The 17,521-nt window shown below is 35.5% G+C and overlaps 1 protein-coding gene across 8 annotated transcripts in view; it reads right to left on the minus strand.

The window, feature by feature from the left end:
* The window catches only part of CBLB (Cbl proto-oncogene B), a 221,128-nt gene that overhangs the window by 44,066 nt on the left and 159,541 nt on the right, over positions 1-17,521 (minus strand). For all 8 annotated transcript variants that reach the window (XM_042955715.1, XM_042955716.1, XM_042955717.1 and 5 more), the window contains 3 exons: positions 11,177-11,362; positions 9,236-9,604; positions 1,488-1,582 (listed from right to left, as the gene is read on the minus strand). In XM_042955715.1, coding sequence (XP_042811649.1) covers positions 1,488-1,582; positions 9,236-9,604; positions 11,177-11,362 — 650 coding nt within the window. The remainder of the gene's footprint in view (positions 1-1,487; positions 1,583-9,235; positions 9,605-11,176; positions 11,363-17,521) is intronic.

Raw genomic sequence — 17,521 nt, forward strand, 5'->3', positions numbered from 1 at the left:
CACACAGCAAAACAGTAAAGTGTTAGGGAAGAATCAGAAAGGACAAGAAAAATATTTTGCTCTCAAAACCTTATAACCTTTTTTTTAATGTGAAGAAGCACTTTAAAATTAGAAAACAGTGGAGCAGAGTACATAATTAAATGTAGACAATAAACTGTAGGAAGAAGACTGAGAATTAGTCTTACCACTTATTATCATTATGAATGAAGAAGTCAGAGAAGTTTTCATAAAGAAACAGAGCCTGAGACATGGACCTATAGAATAAAGATTCTGAAAAGGTGGTGCATAGGAGGAAGCGGCTTAAAAATTCACAAAGCCAAAAAAAAATCAAGACAAGATTGGAGGGGAAACATTAGGAATTACTGAACAATATTTTAGTTGGGTAAAATTCTGTGGATCTTACTGCTAGCAGAAGAGCATAGATTAACTTAAAAGGAAAGAAAAAAACAATGCTGGGTTTTGAGCAGGAAACTGATCTGGGGAAAGCAGAATTAAAACAATTCAGCTGTGTAAACAAAAAATATTGGAGAAAAGGCAGGTAGCCTGATTTAATATAAAGAGTGGAAAAATTGGAATTAGGAGACTTGGTTTTATCCTGGTTTGACTTGGGTACCTATATTAACTAACTGCCTAATGTGCTCCTTGTGTCCCCATTTTTCAAATGAGATAACCCAGGTTAACTTATTTTTCAGTTAATGCATTTTAAAATCCATTGATATTAATTCTAAAATCATAACACATCATCCATCATGTCTGTTCTTCCAGACATCCAGCTATGAAGCAACAGGGAAGATTAGCTGACTATAAAAAACTTCAAAAGAACAAGCAAATAGGACTTACTGGCTGAATGGATTCAGAAATTGTGAAAATTGAAAGAATCAAAGATTAATTTTCTGATATCACACTGGATAGTTGGGATAAATGTGACACCACTTGGGAAGAGAGATAAATTGAGGGGAAAGCGCACCGCGCTACTCTGTCCTCTTTATTTTTATTTTTATTTTTGAGAGAGAGAGCAAGAGAGAATGACCACAGGAACATGAGTGGGGGAGGAGCAGAGAGAGAGGGAGAGGGAGACACAGAATTGGAAGCAGGCTCCAGGCTCTTGAGCTTTCAGCACAGAGCCTGATGTGGGGCTCGAACTCATGAACCGTGAGATCATGACCTGAGCTGAAGTTGGATGCTTAACTGACTGAGCCACCCAGGCGCCCCTGCTCTGTCTTCTTCTTAGATACAAAGAAGACTCAAGTTCTCTCTCCCTGTTGTTCCATATGCAACCTCAGAGTTTAGGTAAGTATCACATATGCTGTGGTTACCAGCAAAGAATCAGGAAGGACCTTGATTTCTGGTACTTTATAAATCTGGCTGAATCACTTTTATTGATGTGTTTCTATTCACCTTGTACTTTCTGTATTGAGTACCTCATATCGACTATTTACCATATCCGTATGCATGGAGAGATGGTCTGCAAATTCAGTAAAACTCACTTGATGCTAGGGAGAAGGGCAGCAGCTGGAGGAGGAGGAGAAAGCCGGGGAGGAACATCATATTCTTCACTTCCCAGGTGACCATTGGAAAAGACCTGAAAGGAAATCCAAGGGTTCATTTAGAATTTAACTTCTGGAGGACCTTAAAACAGTAGAAGCTCTCAGAAAACCTATAATTTTGAAAAGAATATGTAATTTCTGTTTATTTAAACAAGCGCAATATCATATAATTTACTTAGGAGTCAGTTGCACCATAGTGATTATTCACCACCACCACCCAAAGGAACACCAAGTTATATGTAAAAAGTATAATACAACACGATTCTTAAACACATTGAGAAGGAATGCGTACTATAATTTCTATAAAACAGATACACACAGCTTGATACACAGATGGTGAAATTCCCCAAATAACCATCAGTTTTTATTGAAAAGTTACCATTCTCCATAGGATTCAGGGAAGAAAAAGCAGTACCAGTGCAATTCTTATTTCAATTCTCCCAAATAAAAATGTTCTAAATTATATCTCTCTGGGGTTAACAGAACATTTTTAAACTTCTTGATAAAACCTTACAGAAATGCCTTTCATCTTTCAAGGCTGAAGCATCAACACTATTGGGAAGTAGAGCCAACCTGCTCTTTCAGAGCGCGTGCAATTTTAACCAGAATTTTCAGTGTGAACACCACCAACTAAAACAATTACCTTGCTCATAAGGTACCGGCAGAGAACCAGTGTTTTGTTACTCAGAATCAGAAATTCTGATTCCCAGGTTTCTCAGTTACACTACAGGGATTGAGCAACCGTGCTTGTGACTAATCCGAGAACTTGAAATGAAAGCAATTAAAAAAAGAGAAAATAACTTCATATAGACATATTCACACACATACAAAAAAGATTAAACCTATTTTAAAATCTTTAAGTAATTATTAGTGTTTTATCATGGGGCGCTCACCTCAACTCTTACGCATTCATATTTAAAAGATAGGCTTAAGTTGGAGCAAAAGGCTATAATGTAACCTGAATAGACCTAAAGCCCCATCAATGACCTACCAATTTCTTTTCCTCCCCCCATATTTCTAAAATGCTGCTGAAGCTTTAGAATGCAAAATTGAAAAGCCCATACCTTCTCTATCAACTTAAAATAAGAAATATGGTTTAAAGAATACATTTGAAATACATCAATATTTGCATTTCAAAGTTACACAATCTAAATCTTATGGCATTGAAGTTTCACTCTAAAAACTAGGACCTGTGCTAGAGTTCCAATGTCTCCTTTGCGCGGCTCCCTCATTCAATGCGCTATTATAGTTACACTATGATAAAACAGATCCTAAACACGGTTTCATTCTGAATTCCATGTTCCCACCTGTACCCACTTCACTAGACTTAATCATTTTAGCTGCCACTAAAGGAGCTGAGGGAGTGCAATAAATTACAAGTTGGGCTAAAAATAAATATTTTATGTTCTCTGGAGATTTGAAAAGCCTGTTTAAAAATAGGAGAAAACAGTAATTCCTCAAATGTGCGGATGGATAGCCATCGACTGAAGCAGTTCGCACTGAAACCCCACAGATTCAGGCCTTCTTTATTCAACTGAGGAAACAACTTTTTCCTCTGTCCCAAATCTACCGCAATTCCACTGAAATTACTACCAACATAAATATTCTGATACTATTACTCCTCTGCCAAAAAAATAGAAAAACAAACAAAAACAACAAAAAAACCTTTAAGACCTCTTTCCTAACAAATTAAAGATAACATAGTATAGAATTCAAGACTCCGTATTATTGGTTAGAATCTACACTGCCATAATTTCACCTACCCTGCCTATTCTCTCTCTATTCTATCCATTGAAAATGGACTTCCTTCACTATGCATATTTTCTCTAACCTCATGCGGTTCCTTCCTGTCGTGTCTATAAAAACACCTACTAATCTTTTCATGTCTATAGCCAGTGACCTTCTTGTGTACAGCTTTCTTTATTCCTTCTTTTACACTGCATCTCAATTTGATTTTTTTTCCTTCTTGAGGATCCCATATTGTATTTTCTGAACACTTCTCTTACGCCTTATCTTTTAGTTAATCATACACCTGTCTCATTCTCACCACACTACACTGTGCTTTATTCATTTTGTATTTCCCATGCTGTCTTGAACATCCTAAGTACTCTTACAGCTAAAGGAGGTTGAAGAATGAGGAGACATTAAGGTAAGTTTGGGCTTATGGAAGAAGTTTAATCTGAGTTATCACACAACTTACTATAAATTCTAGGTTATCCTAGATTAATATTTTTCTATATGCCTCAAGACAGCATTTGTTACTAATCTTGGAAGTCCGAAATGTCTTATGATTCAACTGTTGTCTAAATATTAAGCTTAAGGTGTTTGGGATCCTTGAGATTCAGGGAACACATTTGTGATAATCGTAGCACAATTAAGACAAACCTTTTTATCTGTACAAAACCCCAAACACAACCCCTTTTCCCTATCCCACACATGTAAACCCACACAAAATCTACCCCAAAAATATCACTATAGTTTGTCCTTCTACACCATCAGATTGGCAATGAAGCCAGTGAACATAGAGGACTTATTTCTTGATAGACAGCCCTTGAGATTTAGAGATAAGTTTGAGGTCATTCACATAAACATGTGCCTCTCCACCAAAAGAGCAAAAGCCACAATCTCAAAAAAAGGGGAATCTTTCGATGCATTTATCTAGCAGCATCTTCAAAAGATTATTGTACACAGGGTCATTTTAGAATAATGTCACTTGAAGTAACATAACAAGTCAGAGATAGTTTTTATCACATTAGAAACAGCAGTATTCTTAACCTTTCGAGAGAAACCAATAAAGATAGCTTAACACAACGTTAGCATCTAGATCTAAGTAGATAAATCTCAAGTTTCCAATGATGTTTTAAAGCATTTTAATGCAAATATTTTCACCTCAGCTAATTAAAACAAACCAACAACAGTAAGTATCTAGCCAACAAAATACTTATTAAGGGACAGGTGTCCTACTAAGGGACAGGTTTCTAGAACGCAAGAATTTCAGAGAAAGGAAACAGTACTATAGGAAAGAAATCTCTTACCAATAATACAAGATAAATAAACCTAGTAATTCTTAGCTTGCAGCTTCATGTTAAAAGTAAAGGATTACTTTAGCTAATCTGATCACGTAAGGTAGGGGTGGGGGGATAGGGAGTTGATGAAAGTCACAGGGAATTCTTACACTTCATTTTAACGATGAGCTGGACAGCTCTTTCCCTAACAGCTCTGTACAAGTAGGAAATGCAGTAGAATTTATTCTTGCTGTCCTTACCATTTGCCAAGCGAAGATGCAAATCAAAAGGGCAAATGCCTCTAGTGGATGATGGGAAGTGGCACAGGGACAGAGGACACATGATGAAGGAAAGCGAGGTGTCACTTCATGTACAGGGTGTCCATTTTATGAATTCCCTTAAGGTAGGTATTCCACAGGTACACTTAATTCTAATGTAAAAATTTGGTGCTTATTTGGGTTTCTTTAAAATGGGAAGATGATATTTAATTTGAAGTATTACCTCTAATGAAAATAAGTCTAAAGGATAGTTGCTCCTATTTCACACAAGAATGCATTTGTTTACAATTAATTGGGGAGACTGATGGGTTATGTGAAGGTACATCAACTTCCAGATATCTAGATCCCCATGCCCTTTATTCCCATGATAAAATGTTCTAAAAACTGCATACTAGGTAATAGGTATGGAGGGCGAGGATACATTGTAACATTTACCATTCTCATTAAAAACAGGAGGAAAAGAAATCCTATTTTAAACAAGGAGATTATATTCTACCTTTGGCTGAAGGCCAGTGCTGGAAAAACACATTAAAAACTGTTTTCAAAAAAAAAAAAAGGTGGAGGGCACCTGGGTGACTCAGTCAGTTAAGTGTCCAACTTTTGGCTCAGGTCATGATCTCGCAGTTCATGGGATCGAGCCCTGCATCAGGCTCTGTGCTGACAGCTCAGAGCCTGGAGCCTGCTTCGGATTCTGTGTCTCCCTCTCTCTCTGACCTTCCCCTGCTTGCACTCTCTCTCTCTCTCTATCAAAAATAAATTACATGAAAACAAATTAAAAAAAAACACCAACAAAACAACTGTTTTTCTTCCTTGTATGTCACGGGTGTTCTCTTCCTCCAAGCCCTCTCCTGCCCTGCCCTCACCCACACAAACCCAGCACGCATACACTCTCTTGCTTCTATCATCAGCTTCAGTACTGTACTAACTTAACAATCAAGTGCTTACCAAGTGCTCATTAGGAATTATGCTAAATAAAATGAGAGGAGAGAGAGACAGAGATGATGGTTTTAGTTTTAAATTTATAAAAAAGAAAGGACAACTATTTTGAATGAGGATGTCGAGTGTTACAACTTATACTGCTACTTCGTGTCTAGTTGTTACTTTTGGTTTTATTCCAGACCTGAGGTGTATGAAGATTTAGATATTTGGAGAGTGATTATTTTCCCAAGATACTAGGTACTATTATTCTTCCACTTCATAAAGTAAGAAAAATAAGAGAGACAAAGCAAGAAACAGACTCTTAACTAAAGAGAACAAACTGATGGTTACCAGAGGGGAGGGGGGTGGAGGGGATGGGGGAAAGACATGATGGGGACTAAGGAGTGCACTTGTAGTGATGAGCACCAGCTGGTGCATGGAAGTGTTGAATCACTATATTGTACACCTGAAGCTAATATTACACTGTATTAACACTATACTGGAATTTAAAATTAAAAAAAAATAAATACTTTTTTATGTTCTAAACAAATCTATTCATTATAAAAAAAGGTAAGAAAAATAAGTGGACTTGGGACAAAGGTGTAGGAAGTTGTTTGCATCCACAAAGCCAGCAAATTCTAGAGCAGGAAGTAAAATTCAGTTCTGATTCCAGAGCCTGGTTGATCTGTATTGATAAGATTTTTAGTAATGTTGAAATGCAGCTATCGGGTTTGCTTTATCCTTATCATTTTCCTTCTGCCTGAAGGGGCCGAACAGTTCCTCTGCTACAAAACATTGTTAAATTTGAAAGGGAAGAGAACACTGGGATTCTGGTCATCCTTGAACATCAGAAGGGTCTCGCACAAAGAACACACTTAGAAATGTGAAATTAAGTCAGTTTGGATGGAGGACATGCAAAGATTAACAAGGTGAGAAAAGTCCAAGGCAGGATCAAAGAAACTGAGAAGCACAAGTCCCAGGATGGGCTCAGTCTTCTGTCAGATGTTAGTTAGTTGAAGCCAGCCTCTTACTCCTCCGAAGTGAAAAGAGAGGAGTGAGGCTTTTTCTACTTTATGTAAATAATGATGTACCTTGCAGTCTACTGAAGTTCCTTTGTAAAGACAATAAAAGAGAAAAAGAGGAGACATCTAGTTCATAGCATTTATTACATTAACTACATATAAATCCTTCTTTATAATCCACCTTAGAAGTTGAACAACTAGACTGAAGTCATAAATCTTATAAGTCTCATTTTGGTTAAAACTTCATGTCTAGGGGCGCCTGGGTGGCTCAGTCGGTTAAGCAGCTGACTTCGGCTCAGGTCATGATCTTGCAGTCCGTGAGTTCGAGCCCCGCGTCGGGCTCTGTGCTGACAGCTCAGAGCCTGGAGCCTGTTTCAGATTCTGTGTCTCCCTCTGTCTGACCCTCCCCTGTTCATGCTCTGTCTCTCCCTGTCTCAAAAATAACTAAAACGTTAAAAAAAAAAAATTAAAAAAAAAACATGTCTAGTTGTTGTAACATGAAATTAGCTTAGAGAGTATAAGCACTGCATTAGTAATACACACAACATATGAGATTAGACCTTAAAGAATCTTAATGAGGGTTATTTAGCCAGAACTAAACAAGATTAAAATCCAGCTTTCTGTAAGAGATATTTTGCAATTTACTCAATGTTTTCTGGGACAGTAACATGTATCAATGATCAGGACATGAAACTTCGGATAGAAAACATTTAAAGGAATCTTCATAACTGAAGTCACTATTAATATTTCATACCTATAATTAATAAACTAAAATTTCATACCTATAGCCTAAGAAATTATAACCTCAATTTAAAAAATGGTAACCTTCCATACAAAATTAACATCCAGTGTTCTAGGGCTTAGAAGGACAGGTTTATATTCGTGCTAAAACTGTATAACATATTATGTAAAATAACCCTGAAATAAGAGATCTTCACTGAATTGGCTAAGATAATTATAAGTATTTTCCACAATCCATTCAAGAAATAAATTGTAACATGTTGCTGAGATATAACCATTCAATTCACATCAGAGCCTGTTCTGACACTTCTCAAGACAAGCATGATCATGTATGAATGAAAAGTAATAGAGGTTGAAAGGAAAAAGAAATTATGCAAAAAACCTAAAAAACAAAAAATGAAAAAAACCAGCCGGTCCCTCCAATCCACATTCCAGGTTGTGGAATTCCAGGTTGTGGAAATATACATTTGAGCTTGATAAGCATTCCATTTTCAGAGAACATTACTAAAAATGCTTTTGTAAGTACTTTTTCTTCCATTTACATGTTTAGATAACCTTCAATGAAACTTTTAGAGATCTTCATATCTAAGACAGATGAGAGACTGAACTCACCAAGGTGAGTCACTGGCAGAGTCATGGCAACCCCCCCCCCCCCCACTCTTCCCCTTTCTTCTGAATGCCACACTAGACATTGGAGTCTTTCTATCCTGGAGACCCTAGAATATCACTGAGGTTAAATATTACCATATGAACTTTCCATTATCACCCAACGATGACACACAAACACGTGTGTGCACACACATGCATGCACCACACAGAAGCTGAATGTGTGTCGTACTTCACACTTTTTGTTCTTGAATATATGGTTAACTCACCAACTGCAAACCGTTATTTTGAAGGAATTGATTACTGTCCTAAAACAACAAAGAGAAACAATAGAGAGGAATCAATTTAATATTAGTCTTCAAAAGAGGCAAAGCCTCCTTCAGCTGAGGGAAGATGGCAAGCATCTGATCTCACAGCCAAAAATACCATGGAGGGAGGCAAACACCAGAAACTATCAAGAATACCAAGAATTCTAAACTCATTGATTTCTGCTGCTGCCTCTCTGGTTCCCTGTACACTTAAATTTTTTCTGGGTATTTAAATGACAGTGGTGATATCTTTCAAGCTAGAGCTCAATATGTGTGACAGCCTTTCAGTTTTATGGATAAAGAACCTGCTTTGTGAGAGTGATTGGAAGTGGTGTTTTTACGTAAGGGAGAAGTTCATTTTACCTGGATGCATAAGGCATCTGTCCTTGGCAACCATTCCAATGACTGATTTACGACACGCTATAATTATTCAACTGTTTTTCAGATTAGATAGAACCAGGACAGCTTAAAAAAAACAATAGTGCCGATTCTCCCACCAACAAGTTATTAATAGGAAAAAGTTTTGGCAGATGAAATAAGAGGAGGTGAAATAAATCTTTGGCAAAGTGTCTAGTCTTTTCACATTAAAATTAAATCATTACTCTGAACCTTCTTCCTGACTTCTTTTAAGTTCAAGTTTTAATGAGCTCCTGATTATTTATAACTTGGAGATAATTAAAGACCTTCAGGGAAGTGCCACACCAGGCAAAAATCCCCCAAAAACAAAAAACCATTGCCCCACCTTTCACACTACCTCCTATCAGAAGAGTTTGAGCAGCCTGGTTAGCTTCTGCTTTGCTTATTTCTTACCTTGGTTCCTTCTAAAGGCAAATCATGGCGTCTGTGTTTCCGCATAAGCACGGGGTCAGAGCCCACTCTACTGTGTCTTCCATTCACATTTGAACTTGCTGTGATTCCAGGCTTTGGAGAGCCATCCCCTAAGAGTCGACATCCCACCACCGACTGATTACTCCCAAACACCTCCCGAGGGCACCAGGCTTCAAGAGGCATTGGCTGGTCTCTAGAAGGCACACTTTCCACGTGATGGAAGTGACGACTCAGTCTATTGTCAGGTGGGATTGGGGGAGGTCTCTCAGGTGGAGGCGGAGGAGGATCTCGTAAGGGAGGAGGAGGTGCGGGGAGTGGTTTATCTTGCTTTCTCACCATGCAAGGAGAAGACTGAAGAGATACAATAGAAAAATAAATAAGTTAGAAGTTGTACTATTGATGCAGGGAAACATGATTTCTGGACTCGTCTACCATTGCCTTTGTTTTCTAAGCCATAATGAAGTTTTATTAGATTTCTGTGTCATCTTTTAATGTTTCTTTTTATCATCAATTAATGACATTTTTAAAAATTAATGAAAATCTTGTGTAAATATATCTCATTAGAACTTTTTTTTTGTAGAAGATGAATACATAAACTCAAATGTTAAGGACTATAAACACTACACAGGAAAAAGTAGCAGGGCATCAAAATTATATGATGATTTTGACTGGTTGACAGTAAAATAATATTTAGTCGTTTATTTATTTACACTTTTACACAATTTAGGAGACATAAAAAAAACTATCAAAGTTGTGGTTTTACTTTTTCAAAGAGCAACTTGATTTGTAATATCTCTGAGGGACTGAAAGTATAGGTTCTGCCATTTTTGTGTTTCCACTGCAACATAAAGCAACTAGTAAGGGGAAAACTTGCTCTGATCTTGTCTTTTATAGTTATTACCAGAAGAGTGGAAAATCACAAGTAATAGAGCAGCATTATTTATAAAACTTACTTGGATTTTTATGGATCCTTAAAATGGAAAAATATTGGTCTAATTCTTATATGGAAATATGAACATATATGCACTTGAATTGAATCTATGTGCTTTTTATGATTTTATTTTTATTTACATGGTTCATCTGATGAATGATTTTGTGTTTTTATGGTTAGAAAATCGTACAGAAAAAGGGAATGTGTTTACATAGTTCTATGTTTACACCATTCTGACTAAACACCATCCAAAAAACTCTTAATCTGATCTTAAAACCTAAAAATCTTAATGTGATCTTAATTGTAACTGAGACCAAACACTACTAAAATGTCGTGCTTCTGACTCATTTTAGACTCTAAAGCATATTACCAAGTGGAATTAAGTTTTTAAATCGTATATTTGATAAAGCAAAATATGCCATAATCAAATTTGGAAAAAGAATTCCACAAAACTAAAATAAACTGCGGGCTTAGATTTACACAGTTAGAATTATATCTTTAATATTAAGGAGTAATGTAATTACTTTGCAAATACTGTAATTCTTTGCAATTAATTCCTTCAGGTGAAGGTGAGTCACCCTGAAACACATATCTTAAAGCCCTTATGCAAATATACCCCCATCACATTTTTCTTGTCAGGACACTATGAAAATGAGTGTCAAATATCATTCAATAAAAGCATGCAATTTATTTTAATACATATAATGATTTTTCAAAGTCCATTTTACAGAATAACTATACTGACTCTCCTCTGCATTTTTACAAATCAGGGAACTATTACAGACATATACTCTCTCTGAGTAATTGTGCAACTTTTATAGTAATAAAACAAAAAGAGGACAGTGGGCTCACCACAAACAAAATGAGGAACATGTCAGAGTTCTACATCAACAATTGAGAGCCCAAGAAATACAAGTAATGGAATTCAAAGGAACCTGAGCAATCAATAATTGTCACTTACATTCTGTGTGTTTCTAATAAAATCAGTTTACCTTTGGTGAACCAGTGGGGCTGCCACAGGGAGACCGAACTATGCCTTTCTGAATTAAGTCCAGGCGAGGAGGCACTGGTGGCAGGCTTAGATGTGGGATCTGGAGAGGATCTGGATGCGGCTTTCTTCTCTGTGCAAGGGGAGAGGATCCTGGTGATGTAACTGGTGAATTCTGCCTGTCAGTGCACTAGAATAGAGAAGGACAAAGATCATGTGATATGATGTGTAAAGTGTATACCTTTCAGTTCTTAACGAAGACCTTTGGTTTTGAGAAGGTGTCTGCCATTGAACATCTGTTAAAATAAACTCCGTTTACTCTGATTAATAGATGGAAAGCGCTCACATTGTCCCTCAAGGGCAATATTACGTAAAGAATAAATGGATAAGTTTCTCCTGCATATTACAGAAAGGGTCTAGGAAAAAAGAAGAGCAAAAGCATAGTTTAAAACTATGCAATCAAATACAACAATCAAATGCAAACATCTCCGGCAAAAGCCCATCCACAGTTTATGAGGAAACCAGAAATACACAATGCAGTGATGCACATTGCTCTTGGTTTCTGTACTATGGAATTTTCTTAAATCTTCAATTTACAGTATATGCTAGAACTTAGAAGTCATCTTGTTCCATATAAAATATGTATCCAGAGCATACTTTCCTACAAACCAATTAAATCAGGCAGAGTTTCAAAAATAAAAATGTGTATTTAAAATAAAAACAGCCTAATTGTTTTTTCCTGTAGGACTTCACATGGAAAAGAAAGCCTCAAGTTTTTATTTGCTACAACAGGTTTCTACTTTGTCTGGCAGATAAAATGGCATCAAAAAGCCAGTAAGATGTGCTTTGATAAACCCTTTTTATTTTGTAATTTATCTTTTAATGTGACATAACTTGATTGCAATTTGGTATAAAAATCATACTAACTAATCAAATAGCTTTACCAAGGTAAACAATATTGTCATGAAATATCAGGCAGTTTCCTTTTCAAGGCTAAGCTACTAGCTCTTTGGAGATCTAGGCTTGATTTTTACACCTACTATACTTTGATAGTCATCTATTTCCTAATGCTATTATTTTTAGAGTTTTAAGCTGTTGTTAACCCATTTTTCCTCTATCAGTCATTTTTATAAGAGTAGTCAATGTCAACAATTGACGATTTAATTCAAACTGCGGCAATAGTGAGACAGATTCAGCCATTCTGTCTTTATCTGACAGGGGATGATAGATTTTTGTTCAAAACCACACTTAGGTACATTGTGTAAGGCTTTTGCTAATGAACTAAAATAGGGGTTTATCTGGTGTTTTTCTCATGATTACACTCAGGTTATGGGGATTTTGAAGGAAGACCACGAAGGTCAACAAATATTTTAACAGCATCATATCAAGGGTCCACGCTATCAATATGATTCATCACTGTTGATGCTGACCTTGATTACCTGGTTAAGGTACTGTCTGTCAAGGTTTCTTCACTGTAAAGGTACTCCCTTTTTCTCCCCCTGTCCATACTGTACTCTCTGCAAGGAAGTCACTGTGCACAGACCACACTTAAAGGAGTGGGAAGTTACAGTCCCCATTGTAAAGACTTTTTAGATAAATTTGAGTGGCTACAAAAGCTTCTAGACCATACCTCAGATATGCCTGAATATTGTCATGACATTGCTAAACTGCTAATTCTTTGCTTCTTTCTGTCAAGGGTGCCAAGTAACTAAAATAGGTCAATAAATTTACCCATAATTTTACATGACAATTTTAAGAACCTTTCTTTCTTTTTAGTAATTTCATGATTCTTTTTTATATGTCTTACCCTATGATGAAGCAAAAAAGTAAAAAATCTTAACTGCCACTAAAATTAGAAGAGAAAAAGTAGAAACTCTGTAGTCACAATAAACTGATTCTAATGCAGCCATCGATTCTTAACAAAATAAAAATTCTATGCAAAAAGCCATGGAAGTCTCAGATGGTCAGGAATTTGAACCTTCTGGATTAAAAACAATCCAGAAATGATCATACACAGAACAGAAAGAATTCCTGATGTAAACTATGCACATCACAACATCATAGTATTTTGAGTTAGGAAATGTCACAGGACCTCTAATTCTCCACAATTCCCATTAGGATAAATTACATTCTCTGAGAATTAGCAAAACCATTACCTGATAAAAATGCTTTGTTGCTCTGGTTATTATCCTTTACAAAAAAGACTCAAGAAGCAAAACTATCAACAGTTCCTATCCCAAACTACATACACAGACACATGCACATACACATACACACACAAACACACACAGGGAGAAAGAATATTAATGCATAGCACTTTATCCATTTAGTTGTTTGCAGGGAAATTTTTCAGTGCTAGGTGCACACATAGCAGACTGCTTATGAATAAAACCTCTGCTCCTCTGAGCACTTTTCTTTCACAACTATCTTCCTGCTTCCCTCAATACCTGAAAAAGAGAATTCTGATACAGGCAACAACCCACCATCACTATTGGACCTTGACTTCTGCTTTAATTACTAAATTTAAGCAGTTACCAAATTCCTAATATGTTTAAATAAAGGGATGGATTTGATGTGTGGTGAGTGAACTGTTAGATATAGAAAGGGTATACTAAAAATCCTCAGGACAGACATTCATACCAAGTGCAGCAATAACCTTGAACCTTAGATATCTCCAGATAAGCACATTCTCAACAGCTTTGTGAATGTAAGTGGAAGCAGACCTTGTCTAAGCACAATTCATACTGTACTCTCAAGGTGATGATATACTGTCTTCCTGAAAAACTAATTCATTCTGAAGCATTACAGTATCTGTAAGTTGGCTTAGTTAGAAGAATTTTATGGAAGATGTATTTGTATATGAAGAAACAAAAAATATTTCATCTTTGTGATTATGTGGACTACATTCACTATAACTCATTTATTTTCCTGAGTTCCCCTGAATTATATTAAAATCCCCTTGTAAGAGAAGATAATTAATAATGCCCTTTAGATAATCATGCATTACTCTTTGCTGAACCTTTTGCTATCTCTATGAACAAATCTGTAATTAAGAGATTTGCATTAAAACTAAAACTTTGCATTAACTTTTGTGGCTGGTAAAATTTCATGCTAACGGTGAACATTTGTAAACATTCTTAGTAGACATTTTTAGTAGATGGTTACATAAATGGCCCCTTTTAATTTATTTGAATAACCGTCATTTTTCTTTTCTTCCTATTTGATAGTCTGAGGAGAAAAGATACCTAACACAATGTTTCACACCTCAGCCCATAATTAAATTCTTAGATGAGACATTAAAAATTCATGACATCAAGTGATTAATGCAATGTAAAGAATAGAAAGTGGGTCCTTTTTGCCTGTCTGACAATAAAGAGAAGCACAGATTAGATTGATTTAATGTGGACCCCAAATTATTTCTCCTTTAACTACACCTCTATTTCTATATAATATTTGAATATTTAATGGTCTTTTAAAGGACTTTGATTCTACAGTATCAGAATTTCCCCTTGTATAGGTAGGAACAACAAATGCCTCTAGAGCTGAGCTGTGACAAAGGCATATGGTCAGTCATATTTAGTCTACAGATCAATATTATTTTCCAAATAGATTCTACAATCGGACATTCCCCTCAGCTCTTCCTCCTATCTTCTTCTACAGATCTAATCCCCATCCCAAGATCACTCAGGCCATATATCTTCCTCTTCTGATGTGTGATAAAGGGAGTTATTGGGGAAAACAACAACAACATACAACAAACCTGAACTTACTCTCTGGCTAGGATTTAAATTCTAAATCTATGAACTATGCAAACTTAGCCACCTCTTACTGATTTGCTCAGCATTCCTCATAATCACTACAATCTCCATTCTGTATAGAAATGCGGATTTAATACATGTACATAAAACCTCAAGTAGAAGAGCAGGAAAACATTTATTTAATCCTGAATAATAACAGTTAAGTATTTTGTTGCTAGGGAATTGGAATATGTGAATTTCAGATGTGGCTACCACTCAAACTAAAGTTCTAAAGTCAACTGATTATTAAAAGAAATAACCACATAATTAAAAAATAACCATATAATTAAACATATAATCCGACTTCCTACACATATATTTTCCATATATAATATGTGAATTTCAGCTAGAACTTTAAAATGTCATATAGTCTTGTACAAATCACCCACTTGTTAATATTGTTACCTGTAGATTAAAAAATAAGGTTAAATCTATTTTGTGGAGACTTTATGGGATAATAAAATTAAATGAAATATGAAATAAAAGCTGCTACAAAACATTTAATTTTTATTTGGACGATAGAGTTAGGAGTATTGACTCTTTGATACAGAGGTGATAGAATGCAATCTATTACATCTTCAAAAGTCCAAAGTTTGCTCATCTTCACTACCGAGAGATAATTCTACTAGAGATATTTTTAAACCAAAGTTTCCCCACCTTTATTTCTTATTTTGTCCTAGACAGTGCTAGATAGTTCTCACTACCAGGTCTAAACAAATTCAAGTATCCAAACAAATAATTAGACTAAAGTCTTACAATATGTTCAGACGTCAAAACTGTCATTTGGATTATTTATAGTTATTAATTTTGACCATTAGCACAAAATTCTAGAATGTAATAAATTTTTATTTTTTGCCTCTTGATCTGGAGAACATGGTAACTATAGAAATAAATAATAAGAGAAAAAGTAGTAAATTCTAGAATTTAACATAAATTTTTTTCATCTTGATCTGGAGAACGTGTCAAATACAGAAATAAATAATAAGAGAAAAGGTAGTACAAAGTAGGTTTAAAAGTTTAGGGTCACACATGTTGTCCGACTGTTCACCATAATAAATAAGTTTTACTGATTTTGGTGCTCATCTCTTTATATCTTTACAATTGTATTTTCACCATTCCACTTTTTTTCTCATTATAAAGAACACAATTTCACCGCATAAAATTGGGAATTATAGGAAAATATATAGAGGTTTTGAAAACATGTACACAGAGCCATTGGTGATGTTTCCTAATCACATACACAATTTTTAATCTACTCTATGCTGGATGACAGTGTTATACCGAAGGAATTTTAGTGGCCACTAAACATTCTTCATGAATGTAATTTTAAAGGGTGAATTATATGGATATACCAACATTTACATAACTATTTCCTGCCATGAACACTTGGGCTATTCTCAAATTTTTTCTACTATAAAGTAATAACATAAAAAGGTCTTTCATGATATACATTTTAATTTTTTTGTAGATCATTTAGTTAAAAAAACCTTTTTATTTAGTATAGTTGACATACTTTTTTAATTTTTAAGGGAAGAATCACAGAATGTTAAAAAAATTTTTTTTAACGTTTATTTTTGAGAGAGAGAGAGAGAGAGAGAGTGAGCGAGCAGGGGAGAGGCAGAGAGAAAGGGAGACACAGAATCTGAAGCAGGCTCCAGGCTCTGAGCTGTCAGCACAGAGCCCCACGCAGGGCTCGAACCCATGGACCACAAGATCATGACCTGAGCCAAAGTCAGATGCTTAACCAACTGAGCCACCCAGGTGCCCCTAGCATGTTTTGAGTGTAAGATAATAGGGTTATAACTAAACTCGGTAAAAGTTTATGAATATGCATAATATCTTTTGCTGCCCAGAGAGTAAAATCAATTTATTTTTCTACCATTTATGTGTGATGGTTACCACTGCACAAACCTCAAAAGCATAAAGTATGTTTAGTTCTGAATTTTTTGTTTACTTTGATAGTTGGCATTTTAGTGGCACATGTTAATGTTTCAATTTGAACTGCTTTAATAATTAGAAAAAACTGCAATATTTTTGCCATGTGTATTTCTTCTTTGGGTTACAGTCTTTGTATGTTCTTTGTGTCATTATCTATTATATTCTTTTATGTACCCCTCATTGATTAGAATGACTTCTTTATATATTAGGATTGTGATTAGTTCTATGTTACAGTTGTTGTAAATACTTTTTTCCCCAGTTTATTTTCTAATTATTTTATGATAGAGACTTTACCTCTGTTCTTCTGGTTTTAATCTCCTAACGAATAAGTAAAATCTAGTTAGTATAATAAGGGGGCATATTAATCAAGGGATTCTTTAAAGGATCATGTCCATCCTGCCACTGCCTTAAATGGAGTCCTTTCTTTGTCACCCCTTCATTTTTATCTGTCTACCGTATTAAGTTAGAAATGGAAAGCTATGGAAAAATTAACGAGTAACGAGGATGTGGACATGGAATTAATTGTACAGAATTTATGCACCATATAAAACAACCATTTACATAAATACAACTGCAAGAGATGAGACGATGGAACCATATTTTCACATCACAGA

This window comes from Panthera leo, chromosome C2, assembly GCF_018350215.1.
Source record: "Panthera leo isolate Ple1 chromosome C2, P.leo_Ple1_pat1.1, whole genome shotgun sequence".
In the NCBI taxonomy this organism is placed as follows: Eukaryota; Metazoa; Chordata; class Mammalia; order Carnivora; family Felidae; genus Panthera; species Panthera leo.